Below are 27,724 nucleotides of genomic sequence, written 5' to 3'. Positions count from 1 at the left end.
AAATTCAATAAAAAAATATTTAATGTATACATATTTCTAATCTAAGAATTATTCCCACAATACAGCAAATTCAGTTAAACCAAATTAGATCTGTCTTTACCGTGTAATGTTTCCCGTTATCATTGTTATCATTATCATTATATTATATAGTGAAGAGAAGATAAAGAGTTATATAAACACAAAAAATCTATGCTATAATAAAGCAAAGACAAGTTTTCAAGAATGGGTGGGTGCGTTCGCTCGTTGAATTCGACGACCGAATACTGTTCAGCACTTCTAAAATGGACTCCACAAGCAGATCCTTGCGGGTTACAACAACAAACAAAGACGACGATAAAGCTCAAGATGATTAGTAAGCAGTCAAGATGATTAGTAAGTGTTGTTCTTTGTTGTTGTTATGTTATTGATTTGTTTATTTCGTATGCGTACATTTGTTAATTGTGTGAATATATAAGAAATGAGATCGGTATTGATATATAAACGTACACAGCGTTCTAGCTTACAGACAAAAAACTTGATCATCTTTATATTACGGAAAGAATTGTTAGTCCCGCTTTCACTGTTATAATATAATTAAACTTTATTATTATGTTGAAGAATCTTTCTTTTAACTATAAAATAGCATCTCGTTATCAATCTTTTAGACTTTGTGTTAAGCCTTTCATTATTTTACAAATCGCTTTCTAATCTTTAGTAATTGAAAGACAGTTTCTTGATGGATTTGTTCATTTATTAAGATTGTATTGATGTAAAAAAAAAAAATACTTAAAGTTTATGCTTTTAAGACGAGTACTAATTAGTAAAATAGAAGAAAAAGAATACTATTTGTTAGTCAAAATACTCACCCCTCATTTAAATCTTCTTCTCACTTCAAATGTTTGCTGAAATAATAATTTGTCCTCATAGAATTACCACAGTTGTGTTATTGTTGATAGTATTACTTAGAAGTATAGTACTGAATATCCAATACACAATAACTACTTCAATTGCGATAGATAACCTGCATAGTAAATTAGTTGAACCGACTTTACTTTACTTTAATTTAGAAGTGGCGAAGGAGCCGCAAATAAGAAACATACTAACTGCCGCAGAAAGAAACAGCTAAATACAGAATCACCTACATATTGATTTACAAAACTTGAGAAAATCTGCTAAATTATAGATATTAGATTTTCACTTGGCAGCAACACTCGCGTGGCGAGATGAAAAGGATGTCACGATGTCACCAAACACCAATAACACTATACAGCGTGCAGCAACCAGCAATGGGCACTAATCAAAAGACCTTGCGTTGCAGGCAGCTTGTTTAAATTGTTCTCAAAGCCGTTTTAAGTGTGCTTTCAAAATGCAGGATGACAGAACTGGACATTTATTCAAACGGAAGATGAACAGCAAAATTAGGTTTAGAGAGAGACGCCGCAGAGCTGCAACTCACTCGTTGTACAGTAACTGTTATGAAGAAAAAGTATACTTTTAATTACGCTTTGCATCATTGAGTTGAGATGGTAACACTTAACGCTCGTGCACGTTATAAACATAAAAGCTCCTTTGCTAACCTGTATTACGAACTGCTTTCTAACTACTGCTGTGTGCAATCGTACGCGCTTGGCTTGACTTGGCTTGGTTGATCGACAGGAATTGAGACATTAACTGACCCTTTTCCAGCTTTCACCTCATACTACCTGTTACCACTTTTAGCCACTCTTTCTTGCACTCAGTTTTACGAATACCACTTACCACTTCTAGCTAATTCGTTGATATTTTTTGTAATAAATTATTCTTGCTTTTTCATATTTTAAAATTAAATATGTATGTTGCAGTAGCAGCAACAGAAGCAGAAGCAGCAGCAGCAGCAAACCGCCTTATCAAAATTACGCCCCTACTTTAAATCTCTTTCTCCCACTTTACAGCCTTACACGAACAACAGGTTAGCCTGCATTATAAAATTATACAGAAAATGTTAATAACACTCGAAAATATAGTTTTTAATTATTTTTTATTAAGTTTTGCATGTTTTTACTACCATAAAAATATGATTAGTGCATAAAAGTTACACAATTGCGCATAAAACAATTGTATAGTCCGATTGAATTTTAAATATTCAAATATTAAACTGTGAGCTTGGAACTTAACTTATGCACTAGTTGGCAGAATATAAGAACTCACCCATAACGCACTATAACGTATAACGCATAACGCATATCGCAGTTGTATTTTAATAAAATTGTGTAACCCTTATGCACATATTGTTTTTAGTTAAAAAAAAAATAAATAAAAGAAACTAAATATTAATGCAAATAAACCAAAAATAATTAAACAAAAAGTTTAGAGTGTATATTGCATAGTAATTTATGTATATATATACATACGTTATATATGTTATGTATTTATACATCTTGTATATCCTACATAATATATATACATATAAATGTGTTATGTTCATATATACACACAATCGGATATTTTTCCCTGATTAGTGTAGGGCTCTCAATTGATTCCTGAACTACCGGACATAACGCTATCATTACTTTACTGATGATATTGCAATATGACTAAAACTAATCACATTTCAAACGAGGCAAGATGAGTTCATTCATTCGATAATGATATTGAGGAAAATAAGGGATTTTAGGTCTAATTTTATAGTGGCAGTTTAGAAGAGATTAAACAGCTGTGTTCAACAACGGATTCTATTCCTTCTTTCACTCAAATTTGTTCTTGTACAATTACACATATCAAATACAAATATTAGGTATGTATTTAAATTAACATTAGTTTCATATACATATGCTAAATATATACCAAATATCTATCAGATATTTTATTTAAAAATCGTATACAAAACGTTACAATCAAAATGTATATTATATACACATGACAAGAACGCTACATAATGCATGTACAACCGATGATATACTTCAATCAAATTTCAAATGTCCTTAGATATGTGATACATGACAAGAGTAATTAATAAATAAATAATAAATAGAAAAATGATGCCTCAAAAACTTGTAAATAAATCTCATAAATAGTTTATGGCATACTTATAGAAAGCAAAAAAAATGCCTATTATATACTGACAAAGCTTTTCAGATCAAACCGTCCCGATGTGTTTTCTAAGACCACATTGTCATCAACTAATTGAATATCAGTTTATACATGTAGAATTGATACTTTACAATGTTTGAATTAAATATTTTTTATCTACTTAGATAAAAAGTTATTCGAATAAATTTTCTCTCTCTCACTAGCTCTATCTCTCATACCTTAAACAACGTGCTACCAAATTTATCTCAGCCTTAATTTTTTAGCATCTGTTTCTATATGTTTTAAATATTAAAAATGGAATATAATATGTGGATAATTTGTCATTACATTTATTTTTATTAGAAATTCATTGGTAAGGTAAAGATAAACACAAAACGATAGATTTGTGTATACCCTACACTTTCTACAGTTATGGTAATGTTTAGTGATTTATAAATAATATTTAATCGTTAAAAAAAGGTTTACAGAGTTAATATATATATATATTCGTGTACATATATATGTATAAATATATATATTTGTAAATTGAAATAGTTTTACACATTGGTGGCCACTTTAAATCATTTGCTCTTCACTCATGTTTTGGAAAAAGTATCTTCTATAAGGTTATTAGTTATACGAACAAGATTTAAAACATTCGCTTGAAAATATTATAAAGTAAAAACTTTAAGAATTTTTTATTCTTTTTTAATATTTTTTTTTATTAATTTTTTTTTTTTTTTTTGATTTCAGATGGTCGTATTTTGGCCAATTCGTAAACTTTTCGAACGACTCCTTTTCAAGGTATGCACAAGAAATTAGGGATTTCGTTTTTTAACTTATTTTTCTTATATAATAATTTGTGTATTAATGAAAATTTTATTTGTCAAATTAATATTAAATATTAAAATTAATTATACTTATTTTTTATTTTTATATTTTTTTTGTATTTTTGTTTTTTATACCTTCTGGTGTTACATCATCAGTTAGTTAGCCCAAATGTAAAATTGCATGGTTTATTAAAATGTCAAAGCTGTGGAATTCACAAAAACAAATTATTAATAAGTTGTATAATATAAATAATATAATAATAAAATCAGTTGTAAAAAGAAAATGCCTTTCAAATTACCTGTTTGGCTCTTACATTTTGTTGCATTTGGTTAAGAAAGGTGAATGATTTAGTTGCGGCTTAGTGTACGCGAAATACTACGTGCCCCGCGATCAATGCCATTACGACTTTGACTACGTGTTGCAGATTTCCGTATGGGGCTACGTGAAAACTTATTGCGACGTACTGGTGAGCGACTGCCAGATGAACGTGAACGCGAACGTGGTGAATATGAACGACGACGGGGACTACGAGAGCGGCGCCGTACGGGTGAACGTGAACGACGGCGTCCACCACTACCACCTCCTCCTCCACCTCCACCACGACGACCGCCATTACGTCTATTTGGGGATGTTGGGCGACCAAAGCGAGCCATTTGCACACGCAACTCCCTGCCATCTAACATACGACCATCCATAGCTTCCAATGCATCCTCAGCATCTCTCTTGTCGTAATATCTATAAAATAAGGTATTATATAAGATATTAATAAATATTATTTATGGCAATAATAGTAGGCACTTGAACGAAGTGCAAAAATATCAAATACATATATTTTAAATCGTACAAAAGATGAACCTCATAGATAAGGTACAACCACAGACCATAATATACAGATCACGAATGTAGAACAAAAAAATGACTCCATAGCAACAAACTCGAGTAGCCAGCTAAAAGCACACATGAGCTTTGCGATGGGCAGGGACAGATGTTAACCACTTAGTGTCAGGTCTAGGCTATAATGTGGACGCGTAAGATCTTCCCAACCAAGCTCCCGGAGCACACATTTTGGCGAGCACATACCATTATCGCCGTCAATCCTGGTTTAGCCACCGTTTCAGGCAGCTCACCACGGTTTGACCACGTCCATTTTCTCTTAACGTTATCGTAACTGATCTGATCCACTTTTCATCCCTTTCAATCGCTTCAATTTTGTTGCAATTTGTGATTTTCCATTCCTGAAGCTTCCTGGCGTAACCCAATCGGACTTATACAACGCGAGATACAGATACAGCAACAGTGGATTTATCTTAAACATGCTGCTAAGGGTCATGCTATGTTGAGTGTCTCGGGCACGGCAAAATTGACTCTTTTGGCCTATTACAAAAATGCTTGTTATATTGACTTTCACATAGTATTGCCAATTTCATATTTTTACAATGTTTTGGTACTTTTTGGTTATGCCTTAATTTAAAAGGAAAAGTATGCTCACTTCCAATTTGCCACCAAAAATAACCAGCAAGAAAAAACTCATAGAGGCTGTAATATTGTTAACTTATTATTATATTATTTTATAATAATTGTTAACAGTACTTACAAAATTATACGTCTTTCCTTAAAATCGGAAAGTGTAATAATTTGATTGTCAGAGGATTATAAAATAGGCTGTGTTGCTGTGCCCAAGACACTATATAACATGGCCCTAAGATAATAAATGTTCTTTCGGAAGAATTTGTTAACTGTGCTTGAATGCTCTTTATCTTACATTTATGTAATTAAAACACTGAAACATTATATTAAATTTAATTTTAACTTTAATATGACCGTAATGACTGTTTGCTAATATAGAAACTAATGTATTGTTTTCGAAACCTCTTCATCAAGTACTACAAAAATCTATATACTATTATAACAATGAACCACTGCTCTTTTCATTTAAATTGTAATTTTCGCGTGTAAATTGTCTAGTATAGTTGCGTAGACAATTGTTGCAAATCAAAAATGTTAATTTAGCACTTTTGATGCAGTCACTTTTCAACTGAAATGAAAAGTGCATTTTTATTTAAAAGTGCCTACCATTCATTTTTCTATTAAATAAATAATACTTTCATTAAAAACTGTTTTATGTCGCCCAATAATAAGTTACTTCCAATTAGAAATAAACTGAAAAAAATTGTTAAAAATTACGAAGTTTTATTCTTAATACTCTCCTCCCCTACTATTACCTATCCACATTCTACCTAACCCATCTATGCGATATTCTAATGAATACCAGAATATCTCTTAAAACTTTATAACTTGCTATGGAGCTCCTACCAAGGTCTAAATGCACTACATATACATAAATCATTCAAACCTTTAGACATCAAAATGAATGCTTTTTACTCAATATGAAAATATCTGGAGGCATTGTGAATAATTTGCTATGACACCTATTAGAGCAGTGCATGCAAATGTTTGAATTCTATGATATAAGCCAATATTATATCATAGATTATATATATCATATTTTAACGTAGACATTTCTATAAGTTCGAAGAGTAAGTGATACAGTCTCTTCACATATTGAGTATTATGCCAAGATATTTATGAAAATACCAGAGAAAATGTTTGTACAATCATTTATTAAGAATTTCTTTATTGGAATGGAAAAGTCGTAAGCATTCAAAAAAGTTAACACAATTATTGTTTTTATTTAATTAAGTCTCTAACACTATTACGACTTTGTGGTGTTTGTAATTTAAATTTATTATTAAGTATATTAACTACATTCAAAAGAGGAAATATTTGCGTGAATGAGTCCAGAACACTCAGTTTCTCAGGCCGAAATATACGCAATTGAATTATGTCCAAGGGAATATAAAAGGAAACCCGTTATGAGGAAAAGCATATAATTTCTCTAACGGTAAATCAGCACTACGCTCACCTCGTGTGACCTTAAAACTAGTGTAGGAATACCTTCTACTTTTCAGACACCTTACTCAAAGGAACTGAGTTTACTTAATATGAATCCCAGGGAACAGCGGATTTGAGCGAAACGAAAAAGCAGATGAACTAGCCAGAAAAAGACAGCCTCATATTATATTAGGTCGCAACCATTCTGCGGTCCTTCATCCTTCAAAAAATTAAGGATGATTCTGAGTGTTTCCAGCTACTTAGACTGCAGCTCAGACTGATTGGATATTGCAATGACCTGCAGACAAGCAGCATCCATGACGTATCTATCAAAAGTCAGAACTAGGGAGCTACTTATGCTGAATAGAAGTGACATCCGATTTCTCACTGAGCATTGAGAAGCAGCTATCGAATCTAGATATTACTAGAGATGATAGCTGCAGACTTTGTTGCGAAGAAGGGGAAACAGCAGAACAGATTTTGTGTCACTGTAATAGTCTCGCTAGACTTAGACTTTGATACTTATCCACTGCCTATCCACTTATAACGGAATTAGGCAATATCTCTCCAAAGAACATAATGGAGTTCTTAACTACTACTCGTCTATGAAACTAAAGTGGATATGTTACAATAATCCTCAAAGGATGCAGTGACGTGGTTACAAGTTCCCAACCAGTTTAAAAATCTAATATAATCTATTAACTATATTACTTAGTTTTTATGAAGCTGATCTTACACTAAATAGACTTCATCAATAAGAAAATGATGAACACCAGTTCAGGCAAATAAAAAAGCCGCTCACTTCAGCGTGTACACTTTTTAATTTTCGAAATATACAGGATAAATTCTTGGAGCGGAATGATAATTGTTCAACCTTGTTTTGCAGGTTTCATATACGAGTACGAATTCAAAACTTATGATATGCACAGAAAAAAGAAAGTTTGTAATTAACATTATATAAAAAAAACTCCACTTTTTTTATATACGGCAATACTGAATCCGACCTTATGCGTAAAAATATACTAAATTGCGTTCATTTGCGATAACATAAAGGTTAAATTCTCCATTGAAAACAACTATTTCTGTTTCAAATTTAATATTTACTTTCATTAAATTTTAATTAACAACCTCGAGTTTTCATCAAAAACAAATGTTGGACTCTTAAAAAATTATAATTATCTGCTTTAAATATATCTGATAAAATAGTGTCCATTGTATTTTAAACACAAATAAATACATGCGACCATATATGTGTAGATAATTCTTTTGTTATTTTCGTACGTATGTTGACTAGTAGATATTCGTAGACAACTGTTGCAAATTAAAAATATTTTTCTAGCATAATAGTTAAGCAACTTTTCTATTTAATAAAAAAAAGTCACTATTGAAACAAATATGCAAAATTTTATTAATGAATCGCCAGATATTACTGCACGTGACCGTGTTCTGCCACCAAAAATATTTAAAGCATTTCATATTTCATATTAAATTAATTTTAATAAAAAAAAAAAAACAAAAATCTTGAGAAATAAAAAAAACTAACTTCTTGCAGAATTCAGATACAATAAAAGAAAAATATGAGATAAAAATAAAGCCGACCGGTGCAACAACACACTTACCTTACAAATGCAAAGCCTCGGCTTTCGCGAGTGTATCTGTCGCGTGGTATGTAAATATCACCTACTTCACCGCAGCGCTCAAAAACTCTACGTAGGTCCTCTGGAGTCGTCCGATAAGTTAAATTATCAACCTAAAGTTATATTTATACAAAATGAATTACTTTATGCATATAAATTAAATATACGACGCCTAAAAATCTTACGGCGCCATTTTGATTTTCTTGTGATTTTGCCGAAAAGCGCGTGGATTATGAACACTTACTTTCAGAGACACCATTCCATCAATACGTGGCGGAGGGCGATTAGAACTGGATCCACTATTACCATGACTCATTTTTGTATTAATAAATCGCAAAGCTCGTCACTAATCACACTATAATCGTCACTATTATTTTTTTTAAAACGCGTGACCGCAACACACCACACACTATCAACGACTTAATGGCAAATGGCAAGTTCGCACTTTGGCTATTGTCATTAGTTCTTCTTCAAAACAGTGTTGCCAGCTTAAATTAATAATAAGGTATTCAGGATGTCTGCGCATAGTTGCATGTGCAAAATTATTTGACCTTACAAAACAATTCCCTTTCATATAATCCTGTACTTGATTTGCAAGTTAATATTCAAGACCATATTTTCAACACCAATTACATCTTGCATATATGATTTTCAAGACTCTATTGTGAGTGATAGTATTTTTTTTTTTTACTGTTCGCTACGCAATACTTTAGCGAAACTGTCAAGATTTTTATAGATTTTGTAATTTTTGCAACAATGTCTGCTAGCCAATAATATTCGGAAATTTTTTTTTTTTTTGCTTCTCTTTATTTATACAACTGCCAAAATTTAGCATTTAGTATAAATTTTTACATAATGTTGGACGTTACTATTAATAATTGAACTATTAATAATGGATAAAAACAATAAAAACTGTAAATTAAATGGTATAAGATAGACGACTGAAACGCTTATATCCATCAGAACTATCAATATTATAATAACCCATAACTATATATCTAATATATTCCTAATAAACTCCTACTCTATTTAATTGACTCATTTATTCTATCATCTATCTATTAATTCAATTAATTCAATTTCGTATCTTATTCGGAAATATGGCAACAAAAAGTGGACCAATAATGGGGTCCAATAATGAGTTATATATTACAAATATATAAGTGCCAAAGTGTAAAAATATACCGCGCAAATATTTTAAAAAAAGCATGTTCTTAACATATAAAGTATTAGTATATTTTGCTGTTATAATAGCCGTAATTTTTTCTCTCAGAGTTGTAAAAAACTACATTAAGCCTGGTTGAGAGCAATTGACAATACTTTTAAAATATGTTAAATGCTTATTTTTGACATATGCTTTTAAAACCCGTAATTTTTTCTTTCAGAGTTGTAAAAAAAATAGTTTTAAGTCTGGTTAAAAAAATTGACATCACTTTAAAAATATGTTAAATGCTGTTTTTTGACATATGTTTTTTGTTGTGTAGTGTATAATATAATATATAAATATTGTAAACACTAAAAATTAATTAATTTAAATAAAAGAAAACAAAATGAATAAAAGAACAGAAATGACATTTTTTATTTTATTGTTTTGATATATTGCAATTTATTATATCTACTATGTTTTATCGGATGATTGGTGTTTTACAACATATATCCAATGAACATTCACAATAGATTGATTTTTGAATTTTGCTGCACTGAAACTTAAGATGAAAAATTTTTTAAGAATTAAACCTAACTGTGAAGATTTTAAGAGCATTGTTGTTGCTTCACATGCTTCCTTTCGTTAGTTGCAACTATTTTTATGCTACTCTGAACGAAAAAATTACGGCTAAAATCACAATATCAATGATCATCAAATCAGAAAAGTGGTTTTAAATGTTGTAAATCGACTGTCTCCACATGCCATAGACTAAATATTAGTTTATTTCAACAAATATATTAAAAGTAATAGCATTTTTGCATTTATTCTCTACCAACTAATGATGAAGTCGTCTCGTGCTGATTGTGTTCCACACATAAAAGTTCAATAAAAATTATCTATATGCATACAACACGTACAAAATAAAAAAAAAATACTTCAAAAATTAAACTCACTGCCATAACATATATCGTCTTCTACTATAAACTACAATGTTTCGATTTTCTTCCAACGGATCTATTTCTCACTCTGTGAACAGCAATACCCAGTTGAAGGGACACATCATGTATATAGTCGATACATTACTTTAAAATGGAAATTTATTACTACAGCTAAGAAAGGCCTAAAGAAAAATGTAATAAATATCATGAACTATTGCAAAATTCTTAATGTTAAATATTTTTGTGCAAATCAAAAAAAAATATATTTGTTTTTTTAGAACTCTTGAGAAAATATATTTTATATTGAAAATTATGAGCCGTATTTGTTGCAAGGCAGGATTTTTCAGATTAAATTAAATTTAGGACAGACTTGAAGATTTATAGCGAACAATGTCCAGTCAACCACCACAACAATGGATAGTGATCTGGGTACTGACGTCGACGCAACATGAAATCTTCGTATATACATATAAATATGTCATAAAGTTTAACTTTACGTAAAAAAAATTAGTGTTTTCAATGAAAGCTTAAGGAGATGAACTCAAAGTTAATTCCGTCTGTCCGTAAATTTTACAGTGCTGGTTCAAAATATGACATTTTTATTCATAATACTTTGTTGTCAATCTCACCTTTTTGTACTGTACAATTTTTGATAAATGTATAATTTTTTTTACAAATATATTATAAATATTTTATACGAATTAAACGTAGTTTTTTAAGGAATGTTATAAATTATTACACCAAATGTTAAAATTGTTGCCAGTGCCAGAGAAGGATTAATATTCGAAATAAAATTAAGTAAGTTTTTTATAATGAAAGTATATTTCCGTCTCAAGAGATGACGGAAATATAAAGTATATGCACGTATGTAGGAATAAATATATTTATTGCATTTTTAATAAGGAAATCATTGAATACTTTGAATATTGTGAACTTTAATAATATGTTTCCACTGGGTACTTAGTAAGTTATTTAAGTAACTTTAAGATTTTGTCGTTTCCACTGACATAAGTTATTTATTGCATAAGAAAAAGCTTTTGTGTCAGAAAGTTCTGTGAAAGTTCTTAGAGAACTTCTATTTGCAGATATATTAATATATAATAAATATTGATAATCATATATATTGATACTTTAAATCATTTGTAAATATATATTTTATATATCCATTTAAATCTGAATTAATAAAAACGAAGATTTTATTAAAAACTTACTTCCTGAATGCGTTTGTTTGCACCTTGACGAATATGTATGCATATAACCAAGTATTGCTCAATATATCTGTATTCATTGAGTAGATGAGTTAATTCACAGTGTGTCTCCCAGTGTTTTCTGTTCAAATACACTGGTACGAGTAACCGTTTAATTAGTTTAAAAAGTTATAGATCTTTTGTGGTCTGTTAAATGATACGTTAAATGATTGTTGATTTAAATATGATTTTTGTTGATTTATAGTTAAATTTTTGGGACTATTTTTTGAGTCAATCTGCTATTTGGATTGGCGAGAAACATTTTCTTAGTGAGCGTGTTATTTCTTTTTATATGAACTGCTTCATTGGTTGCTATATAAATTAGCTTTATTTTAACTATTGCGTTGGGTCTAGTATTTAAAACGCTTCGAAACACATAATATAACACTCTAAATGAGAAAATCTCTTACATTAGCTTGGTGTCTCCCATACAGCTCTTTTAAATTTATTCTTTCGTGCAGGAGCGTTCGGGTAACTTTAATAATGACGTAACCGTCAATCTGACGTTATAGACTGCTGACCATTACAGTGTGCCTAAATGAAAGTGCTTAGTCCTTAGTAGTACAATGTGAAAAGTACACTAACGCTATACATGTGCTATATTATATTTTCCATAAATCTATGGAAAAGCACAGAGACTCTACACATTTAAGCACAGATACCGCATATGGTCAGGTTTAATATCTTCCATACAAAATTTAAGCAGATAACATGGATCTGCTTATTTCTGTACTTTTCTTTATGGTTCAAATACGATTTGAATATATAATTAGTGAATGAGGTGTAGATTGTAGCAAATACAATCACAGTGTCAGTGTCTTCTCTGACACTAGGTGCTCTACATGATAGTAGCACAATTACTATCTTTCCTATATAAGACTTTACTAAGTTTTTGAACGTGACAGACAATTGGTATCATGTGCATGCTTATTGCGAAGATGTTGGAAATACTATGGAAATATTACCCATTTTAAACTATTTCAATTTATTGTGTTAGTAACTGTTTCTGTCACGACATACAGTTTTCTTTACTGTGAGCTCCAATGTATGTACTTTTTTTATCCAGATCATTGTCATTTCAATCTCGAGTTGCTTATATTTGCCCTCCTCTATTTATATGGTGCCGCAAAGAAATGTTTATAAGCACAATTTTCCTTAACTGGCTATTCAATTTCTTTACAGTTTTGCTTGATGTGTCTAATATTACGTCTGTTTCTTTAATAACCATTGTCATGTTGGTCATATTTTTCTTAGTTGATAGATTATCTTCATACTTTGACTATATATTTGTTTGATTTTTACGAGGGCATCTTTGTTTATAAAATACATATCATCACCTTAAAAATATAAGTACAATAAATTTGAGTTTTCACCTTTTAAATAGTAGAACAATGAATATGGATGTAGGTATGATATCATGTTCTCATTTACTTAAAGCATTTTTCAAACTATAACATAATCATAATACTTACTGTTATCAAATAGTCTATAAGTAAAGTTGTTTATAAACGACAAAGCACGGTTTGCCAGACGACATGCTCTATTAAAATGTGTATGTAATATATGCAAACTTATTAGAGACTATTAGTATAACAAAGCGTATATATTAAAAAATCTATTTAAATATATAATTCTTATATACAAAACAAAATAAATATTTTTAAAGTATTTTTAATTAATTTATTAATATTTAAATTAAAAATAACTAAATTATAGCTAAATATATCATAACTATATTATAATATATTTATATATATTATATTATTATTATATCAAATATATTTATAATGATTATATTACCGTTAAGACTAAAACTAAGATATATATGATTACGTATTTATCATAAATATGTACTAATTATTTATATACTTCCTATTTCTATGTACTTTATTAATCACAAAATTTTAATTCAAGTCAAAAAATTTAGTGCGCTATGATCCTTTCCTTGCTTAATTAAAAATCATACCTTTTTTAACATACGGTGCTTTTGGCAGCTTTTACCTGTGGCAAAAAACAACAAGTTGCTTACTATAGGCGCTAAACGAAATATTGACATCTCTGTTGTAATCTGTCTGTTATGTTTTCACAAAGAGCAAATCTTGCATATGTGCACAGAAAGGTGGATTCACTCCAAAGTGAAAGGTTGCGAACGAACGCACTTTTACAGGTACGATTACCTGCATGCATGGCTTATTATATTTTCAACGGTCTGGCAACATAAATGGGAATATTTGACAGCTAATATATCACAGCAAATTCGAACAGAGTTTACTGCATTTCAATTTTAATAAAATCTGTAATCTTTTTTTATATTTGTGTTGGGTAAACAATAAACAATGTCTATATATCTAATACGTATTTATTTGAAATATACGTGTTTATTGATATTAATAAAATAATTATAGCGTTGAGGGGAAAGTGAAAAAATATGAAGTTCTATTAAATTTAAACTGTATTTAGTTCAGATAATTATAATCTTGTTACAGTAAATTAATCTGCAAGTGAACTTTTCTGGACTGTTCTAAGCTGACAACCTTTCTTAATAATGATCAAGTTTGATATAAAACAGATTTCAGCAACCATTGATCTTATAAATAAATTTGACACGATTCTGATTTTGTGTTTACGCGCAGTTAACAAAGGATTTTAGTAAATATAACTATAGATAACTATATATGTTGGAGATATTTACATAAAACTACTAAGTTAACATTTCTGATGGCGACAATTATCAGGTCTGTTCCACGAGCTTCTTGTAGTAAAACTCGAGTGAAACACAAGTAAAGTACAAACTAGGTCTGCTCCACCAGCTTCTCATAGTAAAACTCGAGTAAAACACAAGTAAAGTATAAACTGAGAGCGTAACACAAATAAAGTGCCAAATGAGCAAAGTTTATTGAGAACAGCAGTGGCGCGCAAATAAAGAATATAAAAACTTAAATTCAAACCAAAACAGCTGATTCACACATCAACACAAATTTTATTTTAAATGAAATGTACGAGTAAAGTCTGTGTAGCATTTTCAAAATTCGACAGTGATGTTACACTCTTTCATACGCTCTCATTTTCTTAATAATTTACTAGTGGAACTCATTTGTGTATACACAGTGTTACTCAAAGTTACTACGAGTAGCTCATGGAACAGACCTATAATTTTTGTAAGCACTAGTTGACACCAGATGGCACCATAATTGGCTTTTTGTTAGTGCAATTAATACAAAAAGTTAATTGCTTTAAACCTTTATAATTTGAGAACTAGGCAATGTCGACGTATAGTGTAGTGAGGTTTCTGCAAATATCTGACTATTAAAATTCGTTATCAAGTCAAAGTGCATGGGAAATTGTCATCGTGGCATTTATTTCGAATAATATTTGATGTGTACAGATACCTGAATATTTGTCTATACAATGACGCTTTATCGTCTTCAAACACTGTATCAACCATAAATGTATTATATTTTTAAAATATTGTTTTTAGTTTGACAAAGGAATGATTCATGTCAATTTCAACTTAAATGTCAAATGTGTACATGTGTAAATAAATATTTTCTAAGAAAAATAATTAATTTCTCTGAATGGTAACGCTGCTATTTTGTTGGACCAGATTTTTTTTGCGTGGCCATTTTCTCAATGAAAACCGAATAGTTTGTGACGTTCCGGCGGATGAAAATATTGATAGAATTTAGTCGTTTTCGGAATTAAATTTAAAGTTTTTTATTCATTGACATATTGAATTTGTACAATAATTTTCTATTTACTTTAATATTCCGTTGGAAACGTATTTAAATACTGGTATATATTTTAAAGTATAAAATTCCAACAGTGGTAAAAACGTGATTTTATGCGTCCAAATAGGAGAAAGCAACAAAAGGCGAAAAAGTTAAAGTAAGTGCAAAGCGAATTGAAGAATTGAAAGAAACGTGTAGAGCCGTCGACGGTGTCGGTTTTGTGGTATTTGTGCGCGTGGAATAAGTCGTTGACCACGTAAAATATTTTAGGGTAACAATATTTAAATCAAAGTTTTGAGTAGAGCAACAAAAATAAAAAAAAACGTAACACTAAATTAAGAAAAAAAAAAATGGCTCAAGATAACGCCGATATATCTACAAAATTTTCAACACTAAATGTAAATGCTGTTGAGTTTGTGCCAAGTTTTGGTTACAGCAGTGCTGCAGCCAGCGCACTAAATGCCTCAAACACCGTCGCCGCTTCAGCTCCTCTCAATTCCATACAAATGGATACAGGAACAACAGTGGAATCTGGTTCTGCCAGCGCTACACCGGCTACCACACCAGATTCAACTGGATCTGGAGGCTCCACAAATGCATTGAATGCTGCCACGACAAAAACAATGCAACCAGCCGATTCACCCATGCAAACATCACCCGTGACAACACCTTCAATTTCTGCGCCCATAGAAAATATCAACATTGCTGATAAGGTTGCAGTTAGTAACGGTAATGGTAAATATTTTCTTTGTTCTTTTAATAATTTTACAAAAAAAACTATATATATATATATAATATAACAAAAATTGTGAAAAATTACTGCAATTTTATAAAGCACACAGAGCATATGTTTTTGTTTCTACATGACGTCACACCCTCCAGGATAAGCCCATTGCTATATTTTGTGAAATAGTTATTTTATTGTTGTTTTATTGTGTTACTTTCTTTAATAGACGGTAAAATATTCGTATATAAGTAACGATAAGTGTAGAATGTTAAGTAAACACTAATTTACTTTACTTGCTTTACTTTTAAGTGGTCGACTTAACCTCAATTTTGTTTTTTAAACTTACAGAATAGTGTAGTTTGCTTTAATAATTGTATTTATATGTAATGATTTTTGATTTTTTTTTTTTGTTTATTGTGCAGAAATTAATAACAACATACATTATAATATTGTTTTTTAAATTAACCTATTATATTTATAATTCTACGAATTTAAATTGATTAAATATTGTCTTAGTTTTGGGTTTGGTATTTCCATGCCCACGAAACATTGCAATTCGTCTACATTGCTGCAAGCGTGTTTGCCTCCACCACATCACATCCCACTTAAGGTTATATTGGCCTTTTGTCCACAACGTGAAAGCATAATATAATAATAAATCGAAAAAAAGAAATGAAAAGAAAAGAAAAGAAAAGCACAAAAATACAAAATATAATACCAAATGTTGTTTGCAAGTGCTTTGTGCTTTCTGCTTTCTGTCTCTTGTGTTCAGCTCCCATTCATTCAACTCTGCTCAGTTGCCAACACAACAACAAATTGTTAAGAAATTTCTGTTACTTTTACCTGTCATTCCTCACATTTTGACACGTTAACTTATTAGCGTTGCAATTTCTGCTTAACCTCCTTTTAATTTTTTGTAATGATTATATTTATTTCTTGTATTCATCTATTTATTCATTTATTTCTTATTATATTTATTTTATTTAAGTGAAAATATGAATTTGATTTGATCTGTATGCAATGACGCAGAATACTAATTTTCTTAAAAGCCAACTTTAGAAACATAGAAATATTTATTTTTTTAATTTTTTCAATATTTTTTCGCTTCTAACTTCATTACTTGTTGCTTTCCAATATATTCTTATATATAATTTTTTTATTTTAAAGCGTGCAAATGTTGTTCAAACTGCTTTTATCTCGTTTACAAAAATTGCTCACCTTCAAGCAAAATATATATAAATGAAAAAGAAAAACTTAAAAGCAACTCTAATTAAAACGTTTAAATTCAAAATCACGAAATTGCTTTGCGATTTAAAAGTGGTTTTAGGAGTAGTTGTGGTTGTGTTCGGCCAGTTTTCATTGGGAAAGGTTTCGAGAAATAGGCTTCATCAGCGACTAAGTTTGTCTAAAGCACATTTCAGTTGCTTTCGTGTCGTTTTTCAAATATACACCTAAAGATTTATAAGGCTCACCTAGTGCACTCTGCTACATAAAAAAAAAACATGAGTATGCTTATCTAGAAACTACTTCTCTATTTATGCATTTATATATATTGTTATGAAATTCTATGCTTTTAATGCTAATAATAATTACATATTACATTAATAAATTTGTTAATGAATCTAATATGTCTTAGCTTAAAGAATTCAATTAAAAATATTGTAATTTTTTTGTGTATATTTACATTTCTAATAAAGGTGATTTAATTTTTGAATAAAACATTTTCAAAATAGTAATGTTAAAAAAAAGACTATGAAATTTCACTTCAATGTCTCGTGATTTAGCGAATTTTAACAGTGCTTTTGCATATCTATTTAGAACATATCCCAGAAAGATGTGATCAAATGAACGTGCACAACAATTCCGAGGAACACTACCTGAAATTCTGCACTTAACCTATGCTTTCTGCAAAAAACAGAATGTATTTCGAGTTACGTTTTGGTCCCTTGCGTCCTCTCTCTTTAAAATCATATCCGTTCTGCCTTATTCACGATTATATATCGTGAAACAAAAAAAATCAAACATAATCTACTTACAATATTTTTAAAATATATACGCCAAGAAACATTCGTTGACCCTTGATAAATCATATCATCAGATGATATCAAGAGCGATGATATACGATAGTTCTTTCACTAAATTTTGAATCTTTGCTCTTTCTTATAAATTCTCAATTATTCTTTAGGCTATTAGCCCTCTGAAATTCCAGAAATGACTGGGTCACTGAGGCTGCCCTCAGTCTACAACTCTCAAGTACCAATTAATACCAGAGTATTTCTAGTCTTATGAAAACCATAATATCTGATTTGCGTTTTTTTAAGATATTTTATTTATATATCATTTGTATATCATATACTTTAGAAGATATGATTTTTATTAGAATATTAAAAATATAAAAATAATTTTATAAAAATTATTTAAAAAGATAAGACAAGACAAGACAAGACCTTAAAAAATTTAATTGCAGTAATTTATTTCGCTGCTCAATTGCTAAATCAGCACTTCAAAATTCGTTGACTAATAAGTGGCCTGGCTACATTTCTGGAGTAAAGTTTACAAGAATTAATTTTTACCTGTTATTTCGCTATGCTTGCACCTCTGAATTTAGTCAAAGCAATTTTTTAGTCTGTATATGTACATATATATTTAGAGGATGTATAAGCAAAGCAAGAGGACGTATTTCTTAAAGATTTTCAACGCAAAAGTAAATAATTACAGTAGTCCTTAAATGTGTCTCAGGTATCTACATCTACCTAACTTTGACATCTGTAAAAACAAAACAATGGCTTTCGAGTAATGTGCGAATCTCTGGAATTCAACAAACGTCTGCAAGTGTATAGCGAATGGATTTTAATGATTTTTGTTTCGAGTACCAATTTAAATATGTACAGATAGTCTTTTGTAATAACCACTGCAGCGACAAATAGAATTATATATTGTTCAGATTCAAATTACCAAAAAGTATTAATACAACCTGTTCTTGCTTTACGATTTTCTTTTCAAAACTAAATCAGAGAGTTTCGTTTTCACATGAGTCCGTAAGTCTGCAAGTCAATTGCAAGTATCAAAAACCATTCATTATTCTCTATTTTGTTTGTGTATTATTGTTTTAATACTCTTGCCTCTACTACACGTATACACATCAATCAGTAGATATATGTGAAATATTGCAAACATATCGAAGTACTGCAGATGGTTTGTTTTGCATCATGTATTAATTAGTTTTAATAGTTTTGTTGTTTTTTTAAAGAGCCTATGTGATTAGACCTGCTCCTGGCAATTTCAAAGCGTAGAAAGTGTATCAAAGTGTAGAATTCGGAAATGTCTCTATAGTCTTTGTACCTTATAAATATTGATATATTGCTATTATTTACTTTGGTACAAGTTTGTGTTCTGACTGAATAAAATGCATATACCAGCTTATTGCATTCTCCATTCATCTTTGGTTTTTATCAACCTTAAGTGTATTTCTGATAGTAAATTTAGAGGTCGTTAAAGTAATATTAATCTTTGAATTATTTCACGTAAAAAAATATTTGTGATAGCAAATTAAGAGGTCATCAATTTTTTTCGGAACAAATGGATGGAAGTTGAATCTTCTACGTTGAGAAGCAAATTATTTGTTTTATTGATAATGAATTCATATAAAACGTATTAACATATGAAATCAATAAATAACCAACCTAGTTCACTAGGTATTAAGTCTATTTACTCTCATCTCTCTCCCCTTATTACTGGAAGTAATCAGGGGAGAAGTTTTTACATTGCTGTGGAAATCTTCTCCATTCATTCTTAAGAGTTGGTTTTAGTGGGTTCAAATCTTACATTGTGAAGTAATAAATAGCCATTCAACATTTTAATTACAGCCAGCCTTCCTGTATAGGTAGGTACCTCTGATAGCAGTTTTATCACCTGCAAACCTGATGAACATAGGGTTTCAGCAATGAACTTATTATGTGACAAAGCTAAGGGGATTGGTATTTGTTTGGGGTATTCTTAAGAGTTCATGCCGTTATGAATGTGTTAATTACTTACAAGTTTTGAGCTACACTTGGTAAACTGAAACGAATACCACCACGTATGCTTATGCTTGAAATCCTTAAAACTCTATGTACTTTTACACTGACTTTTTTTATAGTTATTTTATTTATTGAATCTTGATTATTCGTTACAATCTGTTATATCTAGTTTGATTAACTTGATGTAATATTACGTATAAGCTTTTCTATACACATACTAGGACGCGCATAAATTAATTAATTAGTGCTAAAAGTTAGAACTTATTTCAAGAAGTTCCCTGGAAATATTCAAAAATCACATCAGATCAAAATATTTCTTTATGCTTTAGGGCATTTCTTCCTTGGCTCCTTCCTTGATCTATTTATTCAATTGGTTGTTGATAATATACCAGTACGCAATTGTATAATGTTTTGGATACGGCTAAACTATGGACGTACTTTAATAATAAAAAAGAAATGTAAACTTTGTCGGTTTAGTATTATAATGGGTGTAATATGTTTATTCAGTAGAATTTCCATCAGTTTTGATAGTTTTATCTAGGTTGAAGTATCACAGATATTTCAGTTTTTTTCCATTGCAGAACGGTAAATGCCTTTTTTTTATTAAGGCATTAAATAGGTGAGTGAGAAATACAGATCCGTTTGGTGATAGCTGCTGTAATACTATGTCTATGATAAAGTTATGTTCTGGAGTTTATATTACGTTTAACTGCGCAATTGCGTCTACGATTTTGTTCAGCATTATATGGTATATATTGTATGTATACTATTTTATAGGAACTTATAGCTGGAATGGTTGGTTCAGAAAATGTATTAGTTTTTTTATTATATCTGCCAAGAGTTGAAATGTTTCATTGTGTCCGATTTTCATTCAATACCGATTGTGAGTAGCTGACAAAAATTATTCCCATCAGTATTCTTATGAGAAAAATATTTTACAATGATTATTTAGAAGTGTTTAGGTAATTGACTTGGGGTGTTTTCCTTTGCTTCGCATTTCCATACTACATGTTTAGCTAGCCCAGGGCATTACAAAAACATTTACATATATATGTCGCTGTTAAAGAGTGTTTCTGTGTTGTTGTTGTAGATTTGTTTTTATTTGTGATTTTCAGAAAGATCGAAAAGGTGTTGAAGCCTCCAATTGATGACGACTATGAACCCATTGTTGATATATAGAATATTTAAGGCTCTGCAACGCTAAAATGTAACTTATTTTCATCAAAGTGATTTTTGTATAGTACCAATATAATAAAGATGAAATATAATGTAGATCTCAGTAAATCCACTCAGTCTAATTTGTCTCAAGTTTGTTTAGTAACGGAGATTAAATGTTAAGTTTTTATTTTATTGTAAGCTTTGTTATTGGGTTTTACTGTTTTGCAAACGAGTGGAGTGGAGTGGAGTGCATTTATAAACAAAGCAAGTTGCATATGAGAAAATGTGCAGTAAATATAATATAATCAAAATCGTTACTATATATTTGCTTTTTAAAAATAGAAAATGATCCTGCTGACAGTTGGGACACCGAAGATGATCCTGTTATAACACCTGAAGAGGAGGAAGTCGATGAAGTGGAGGATGCCGAAAACGAAGTTACACAAAAAGTTTCGAAAAAGAAAGCACCGAAAGTTGAAGAATCTAAAAGCAAAAAAGAGCATGTAAACGTAGTATTTATTGGTCATGTTGGTATGTATATAAATTTATAAACATAAATTAATACGCATACACAGTACACAGTAAAATTAAATTGCATCAATTATATTCATTTCAGATGCGGGCAAATCAACAATTGGTGGCCAAATAATGTCTCTCACTGGTATGGTCGATAAGCGAACACTAGAAAAATATGAACGTGAAGCTCGTGAAAAATCACGTGAAAGTTGGTATCTCTCATGGGCTCTAGACACAAATCAGGAGGAACGTGACAAAGGCAAAACAGTAGAAGTAGGGCGCGCCTTTTTCGAGACAGAACGTAAACATTTCACTATACTCGATGCACCAGGACACAAAAGTTTTGTACCAAACATGATTGGTGGTGCTGCACAAGCAGATTTGGCTGTTTTAGTTATATCGGCGCGTAAAGGGGAATTTGAAACGGGCTTTGATCGTGGTGGGCAGACACGTGAACATGCTATGTTAGCAAAAACTGCGGGCGTTAAACATCTTGTAGTGCTAGTCAATAAAATGGATGATCCTACTGTAAATTGGGATGAAGCTCGATACAACGAATGCAAAGACAAGATATTACCTTACCTCAAAAAATTAGGTTTCAATCCCGCCAAGGATTTAACCTTTATGCCATGCTCAGGATTAAGTGGTATCGGTATACGAGATCAAATACCAGAATCAATATGCCCGTGGTACAGAGGACTAGCATTCATTCCATTTATTGATCAGTTGCCTTCACTCAATCGTAAACTCGATGGTCCATTTATAATGCCTATTGTTGATAAATATAAGGATATGGGCACAGTGGTAATGGGTAAAGTTGAGTCAGGGTGTGCACGTAAGGGACAGAATTTACTTGTAATGCCAAATAGAGTAAGCTTAACACTGATATTTTTTTATAAAATAATTTATGTCATTTTTTGCTTTAATCAATATTAGACTCAAGTTTCTGTAGATCAATTATGGTCAGATGATGATGAGGTCACTTCTGTTAGTCCTGGTGAAAATGTTAAAATTAAGTTAAAGGTTTGTTAAATATTTAAATAATTTGAAAATGATGAAATATAATTGTTTTAATTGTTCAGGGAATTGAAGAGGAAGACGTTTCACCAGGTTTCGTGTTATGTGATGCATCGAATCCGATCAAAACTGGAAAGATATTTGACGCTCAGGTTGTCATATTAGAACACAAATCAATCATTTGCGCTGGTTATTCGGCGGTAATGCACATACATTGCGCAGCTGAGGAAATAACGGTTAAAGTAAGCTATATAAAAGTTGTGAAAATAATTTAAAGCATTTAATTAAGAAAATTAGTTAGTATTTATTATCAATGGAAAAAAGTTCCATTACAAATTTTAAAGACTTGTTAAAGTATTAGTTAAAATTGCTGTAAACATATAGAAATTAACTAAAAGTTGATTTGTGTTAATTTCTGATATATTAAGTACAGATAATTTACTAAAGTAAATTTAAAAGTTACTTACTATATTTTGAGTGATCCCAAATTTAAAGCATTTATATTTGGTTTATTTATTCAAAATTTCCCTGAAATAAAAGCAGTCTCGGGTTTTTTGGTAGTAGTTGGAAGAAAAACACTTTAATTTTTTTTATTCGGATTTAATATCGTCCATACATTGTTTGAGATCAACTTTGGAATATAGTTTGTTTCGATTTCAAGAGTGTTTGAAAATACAAATGTTTGGAATCAGTTGCGACAACGAGATACGTCCACGATATGTTAAATGGTTTACAAAACGCAAGTAATTTTAATGTGAATCGCTACACAATGGCTTAATATCGCAAGCTTTTAAGGTGAATACAAGAGTCAGATAAGATTGTATATTCGCACCGTACTATTCATATTGTGATTTAATACAATGCTATAAACATTACTTAATAATTACAAAATTAAGTAGTTTTCTTTTATTTAAAAGCTCTATGATATACAGATTTGTGTTCGGTGAGTCATTGCTTAGAGGATCTCCAGTAAAACATTAACACTTTTACTAAAAACATCCCAGACTAGTCGCAAGGCCATATGTAACAGACTCTACTTTTTAAAAAACGATTCTTTTAAAATTTTGAATACCTCGTCCGTGCTCAAACCTAAATCAATTAAGCAAATGCTATCTTCGACCAGTTAAACAACATCTGGGGACTCAGCCCCAACAAAACGAAAAACACATTTTCAATTCGAATGTAAAGACAATACTAATGTACGATTGTGAAAGACAAATATATGTCAAACCTGTGCTTTTAAAAGATATATGTGTTATTATCCAAGGAGTATATATAACATATAGTGTATAAGGAAAATCTACAGCATGAAATTATGGAGTGCCATTAAAAACGTGAAGAATAACTTTCGGTACTGATTTTGTTGTCACATATTGTATTGAATGAGGTTGCGACAAATTGTGCAGTATTTACGCCTTGATCAAAGAAAATAAATTTCATTAATTTATAAATCGATGCAATATTATTTGTAATGGTTTTTTAAATTGCTACTTAATAACGATCCCTCGTTATTTCATTAATCGATCCCCTCTTTCATATCAATATATCGAAATCTACAGCAACATCAGTGAGGTCAAATATGAACTATTGTTAAATGCTTTTCATATCTGGACGTAGTATTTTTTTCGAGACAACATTTGCACCACAATAAGGTTCTGAACAGACCACCGCTTTTAATCTCTAGAAGTTATGAACGACTTTAACGTGCTGTAAGAACTGCAATGGTCCAAAACAGGTCAATTGCAACATATGTTTAATCTAACTTTCAACTTAAATATAACATCGAGCCCAATTAATTTGTGGTTTCACCTAATTGTGAGATTCTCTCACTTCGATCATTTACATTCTCTGGTTCTTTGAAACCCTTCCCCCCTGTATTCCCTTCCCCATTCTTTTCTCTCCTTTTCTTATTTCCCAATATACTTATATTTTCTCATGCATATTATTATGTGAATTAAACAAAAACCGTTCGAAGCGGAAGTGGTTTAAAGACATACACTAAATTGCTTATATTAATAAGCAATTGTTGTTGTTGTTGTGGTAACCCGCGAGGATCTGAAAAACAGATAACATAAGAAGAATTACACGACGAATAAATGGGTTACGATGTGGATGGATAATGTTATGGAAACCAGTGGAGATCTATCGCCTATATCGAGTATAATTCCAAAAGGAGGGACTATGCCAGTCACAATTACTAATTTTTTTCAATTCTGTTCCAGTTTTTAGTCCGGCCAAAATATAGGGCTTTTTTCCGTTTTACGGTTTAGTTCCGGTTCGAAGCCGTTATTTTACATAGTAACATTATGTTTAAACATCACTTATTATAAAATTAGTTAATTATTTCTTTGTAAAATTACGATATGTAAATGATCTCAAAGTTTTGCCCAAATGGTATTTTAGTTTCTTCAATACAGTTCGTCACGCCATATAAACAATTTATATCTTTGATCAGCATGTCAATACGATGTTGGTAATTTGGACTGTTCTTCTGTTTGTATGTCGATAATAAAGCGCCACACTTTTTCTAATTAAATCAAACTTTGCATACGGATTTTCTCTGAATCCATATTAGACTGCAATCATGGGTGTTGCAAAGAAACATATTGTGCGGTATGCCCCGCTAAAAGTGTGTTCTAAGGAACATTTCATACTATTTTATAATAAAAAGTGGGCCCAGATATGATTAACCCTTTTCGTTAGTTTTTATAAAACGAAATTTTTGAAGTGTTGCTTTGTATAATTTTCGAACATCCCTCTGGTGTGCAATCACGCACCTACATAGCTTAACTCGTATTTTGACGAAGAGCGAGGAAGGTTAACTTTTCTACTTGCTTGTTTTTTTTTTTTTAACGATGACTCAAAAGCATCGAAAGCCTAAGTCAGTGCGAAACTTTAATCCGCTATAAACATGTCTTCATGTCCGGACGGAGAGTCTCGGATATATCCTCAATTTCCCGGGTGAGTGGGCTCGCAATAGCCTCACTCATCTCTGCTCTGGCTTCGTTGATAACTAGACAATCTACTACTCATCTTATCTACTTGCTTGTGTGCGTGTGTGTGTTTATTTATTGAAGTGAAGTGAATATGAAATTAAAATATCAGTAGGTATATATATTGTAATAATGTATATTTTATTCTTTCAGGCGTTGATTTGTTTGGTAGATAAAAAAACAGGGGAAAAATCAAAAACACGTCCAAGATTTGTTAAACAAGACCAAGTTGCGATTATGCGTATAGAATGTTCCGGAATGATTTGCCTTGAACAATTTAAATTATTTCCACAAATGGGAAGGTTCACACTTCGTGATGAAAGTAAGTCAAATTAAAGTAAATTAATAATTAATTTAAATTAATTTAAATTAATTTAAATTTTTTCACACAGATAAAACCATTGCTATTGGAAAAGTTTTAAAGGTTATCGAATAAAGTGTAAACGGCCTTTATGAATCAATCGTTAACGTCGAACGCTAACTTTGAACAACTCCTTGATTTTTTTAAAATCTTAAAACTAAAAAATTAATGAAAATAAAGATAAAATATATAAATACATATATATAAATATACATAATATACATAAATAAAAATAAATAAAAATGTAAAATCATAACTATGATTTAATAAATATAAAAAATTATTAAAAAAATTGCAAAACATTACAAAAAAAAAACAAAAAACCAAATGAACGAAATTAAAAATGATCATTTCTGACATATAGAGATTTATAAATGCAATAAAAAGCAAAAAAAAAGAAAAAAATCGTAAATTTGCTATGATTAAAATACATGAATGTATTTTATATTAATTGTTTATATACATAAATACGAAATCCTTTATTCTTTAATTTTAATAATTTTTTAGTCTTTGTTAACCTAAAGGATATTAAAGAAAAATAGAAATGGAACAGTGCGATTAGTGAGAAATAGAAACGCAAATTAAATTGTATATACATATATCAGAATCAATATTAAACCAACAATTATATATATATATATGAAATTTTATTATTTCTACGCATGTAGAATGCATACATAAATTAAAAATAATTAAAATAAATTAAAACACACTAACGCGTATCGCAATATAGTCACTAAATTACATATAAGCGTTGCTTAATACAAACTGAAGAAATTGTATAAATCGCGCTGCTGGGAAAATATTAAGGAAAGTATGTATGGAAACAACTAATAGGAATTTGTTTTAAATCGGTGTTCTTTTACATATATATACATATATACATATATACAAAACTAGCGCTACAAAATATTGTTAAATAATTTAAAATATTTATTAATGATTATACTTAATTTTAATAATTGGATTTGCATGTCATAAATTGTAAGCTTTTTATTTCGTAATTTTATTAGCAATATTAATGATTTATTTTTTGTGTTTTTTTTTTAAATGTTATAAAAGAATGTTAATATTTAAAAGCTTTTTATATATACAATTTTTTACCATTCGGTAGAGAAACTTAAGATGTAAAATAAAATTCAAATTTGCTTGTGAATACACAATGATCATTTATATATATTTTTATAACATTGTTTTCATTAATGAAAATTTATTTATATACGTACTATAGATTTTAATTAAAAACAAATTTAAAAAGAAACAAAAGAAATCTAAATAAAAAATAACAAAATATTTGAAAAAGTAAGGCAAATGAATAAAAAGATATTGATAAAAAAGAAAAACCCAAATAATAATTTGTTCTGTGCTGATTAAAAAATTAAAAAAAGACAACTTTTTAAGTTAGTATTTTAATATTTATTTTTTAAAATATTTTATTTCAATGTTATTTAATTTTTTTTCAATTTTATTTGAACTTTTTTTTGAA

General features: G+C 30.0%; 2 protein-coding genes across 4 annotated transcripts; one reads left to right on the top strand and one right to left on the bottom strand.

Annotated features, from left to right (window-relative positions):
* Positions 1-723: 723 nt before the first annotated feature.
* LOC119687837 (serine/arginine-rich splicing factor 2) lies at positions 724-8,829 on the bottom strand. Of its 2 annotated transcripts, XR_005253269.1 has the most exons (5): positions 8,632-8,829; positions 8,370-8,500; positions 4,172-4,593; positions 3,993-4,060; positions 724-1,933 (listed from the first exon to the last, which is right to left on the bottom strand). XR_005253269.1 is itself a non-coding variant. In XM_038102352.1 (4 exons), exons 1-3 carry the CDS (start codon positions 8,701-8,703, stop codon positions 4,206-4,208), a joined length of 591 nt encoding a protein of 196 aa, XP_037958280.1. In that variant the 5' UTR covers positions 8,704-8,829; the 3' UTR covers positions 3,756-4,060; positions 4,172-4,205. The 2 variants fall into 2 exon arrangements, 1 of the variants encoding a protein (XP_037958280.1); XM_038102352.1 differs by lacking the exon at positions 724-1,933 and having other exon boundaries at positions 3,756-4,060.
* Positions 8,830-15,294: 6,465 nt separating this feature from the next.
* On the top strand, positions 15,295-26,362 carry LOC119687659 (eukaryotic peptide chain release factor GTP-binding subunit ERF3A). 2 transcript variants are annotated; one of them, XM_038102065.1, is made up of 8 exons: positions 15,296-15,511; positions 15,575-16,182; positions 21,694-21,882; positions 21,968-22,737; positions 22,804-22,890; positions 22,950-23,126; positions 26,031-26,199; positions 26,270-26,362. In XM_038102065.1, exons 2-8 carry the CDS (start codon positions 15,798-15,800, stop codon positions 26,311-26,313), a joined length of 1,821 nt encoding a protein of 606 aa, XP_037957993.1. In that variant the 5' UTR covers positions 15,296-15,511; positions 15,575-15,797; the 3' UTR covers positions 26,314-26,362. The 2 variants fall into 2 exon arrangements, with proteins under 2 accessions (XP_037957994.1, XP_037957993.1); XM_038102066.1 differs by having other exon boundaries at positions 15,295-16,176.
* The last annotated feature ends 1,362 nt before the right edge of the window (positions 26,363-27,724 follow it).

This window comes from Teleopsis dalmanni, chromosome X (assembly GCF_002237135.1).
Source record: "Teleopsis dalmanni isolate 2A chromosome X, ASM223713v2, whole genome shotgun sequence".
Lineage (NCBI taxonomy): Eukaryota > Metazoa > Arthropoda > Insecta > Diptera > Diopsidae > Teleopsis > Teleopsis dalmanni.
Note: the sequence above shows the minus strand (reverse complement) of the source record. Positions and strands in the feature narration are given on the sequence as shown.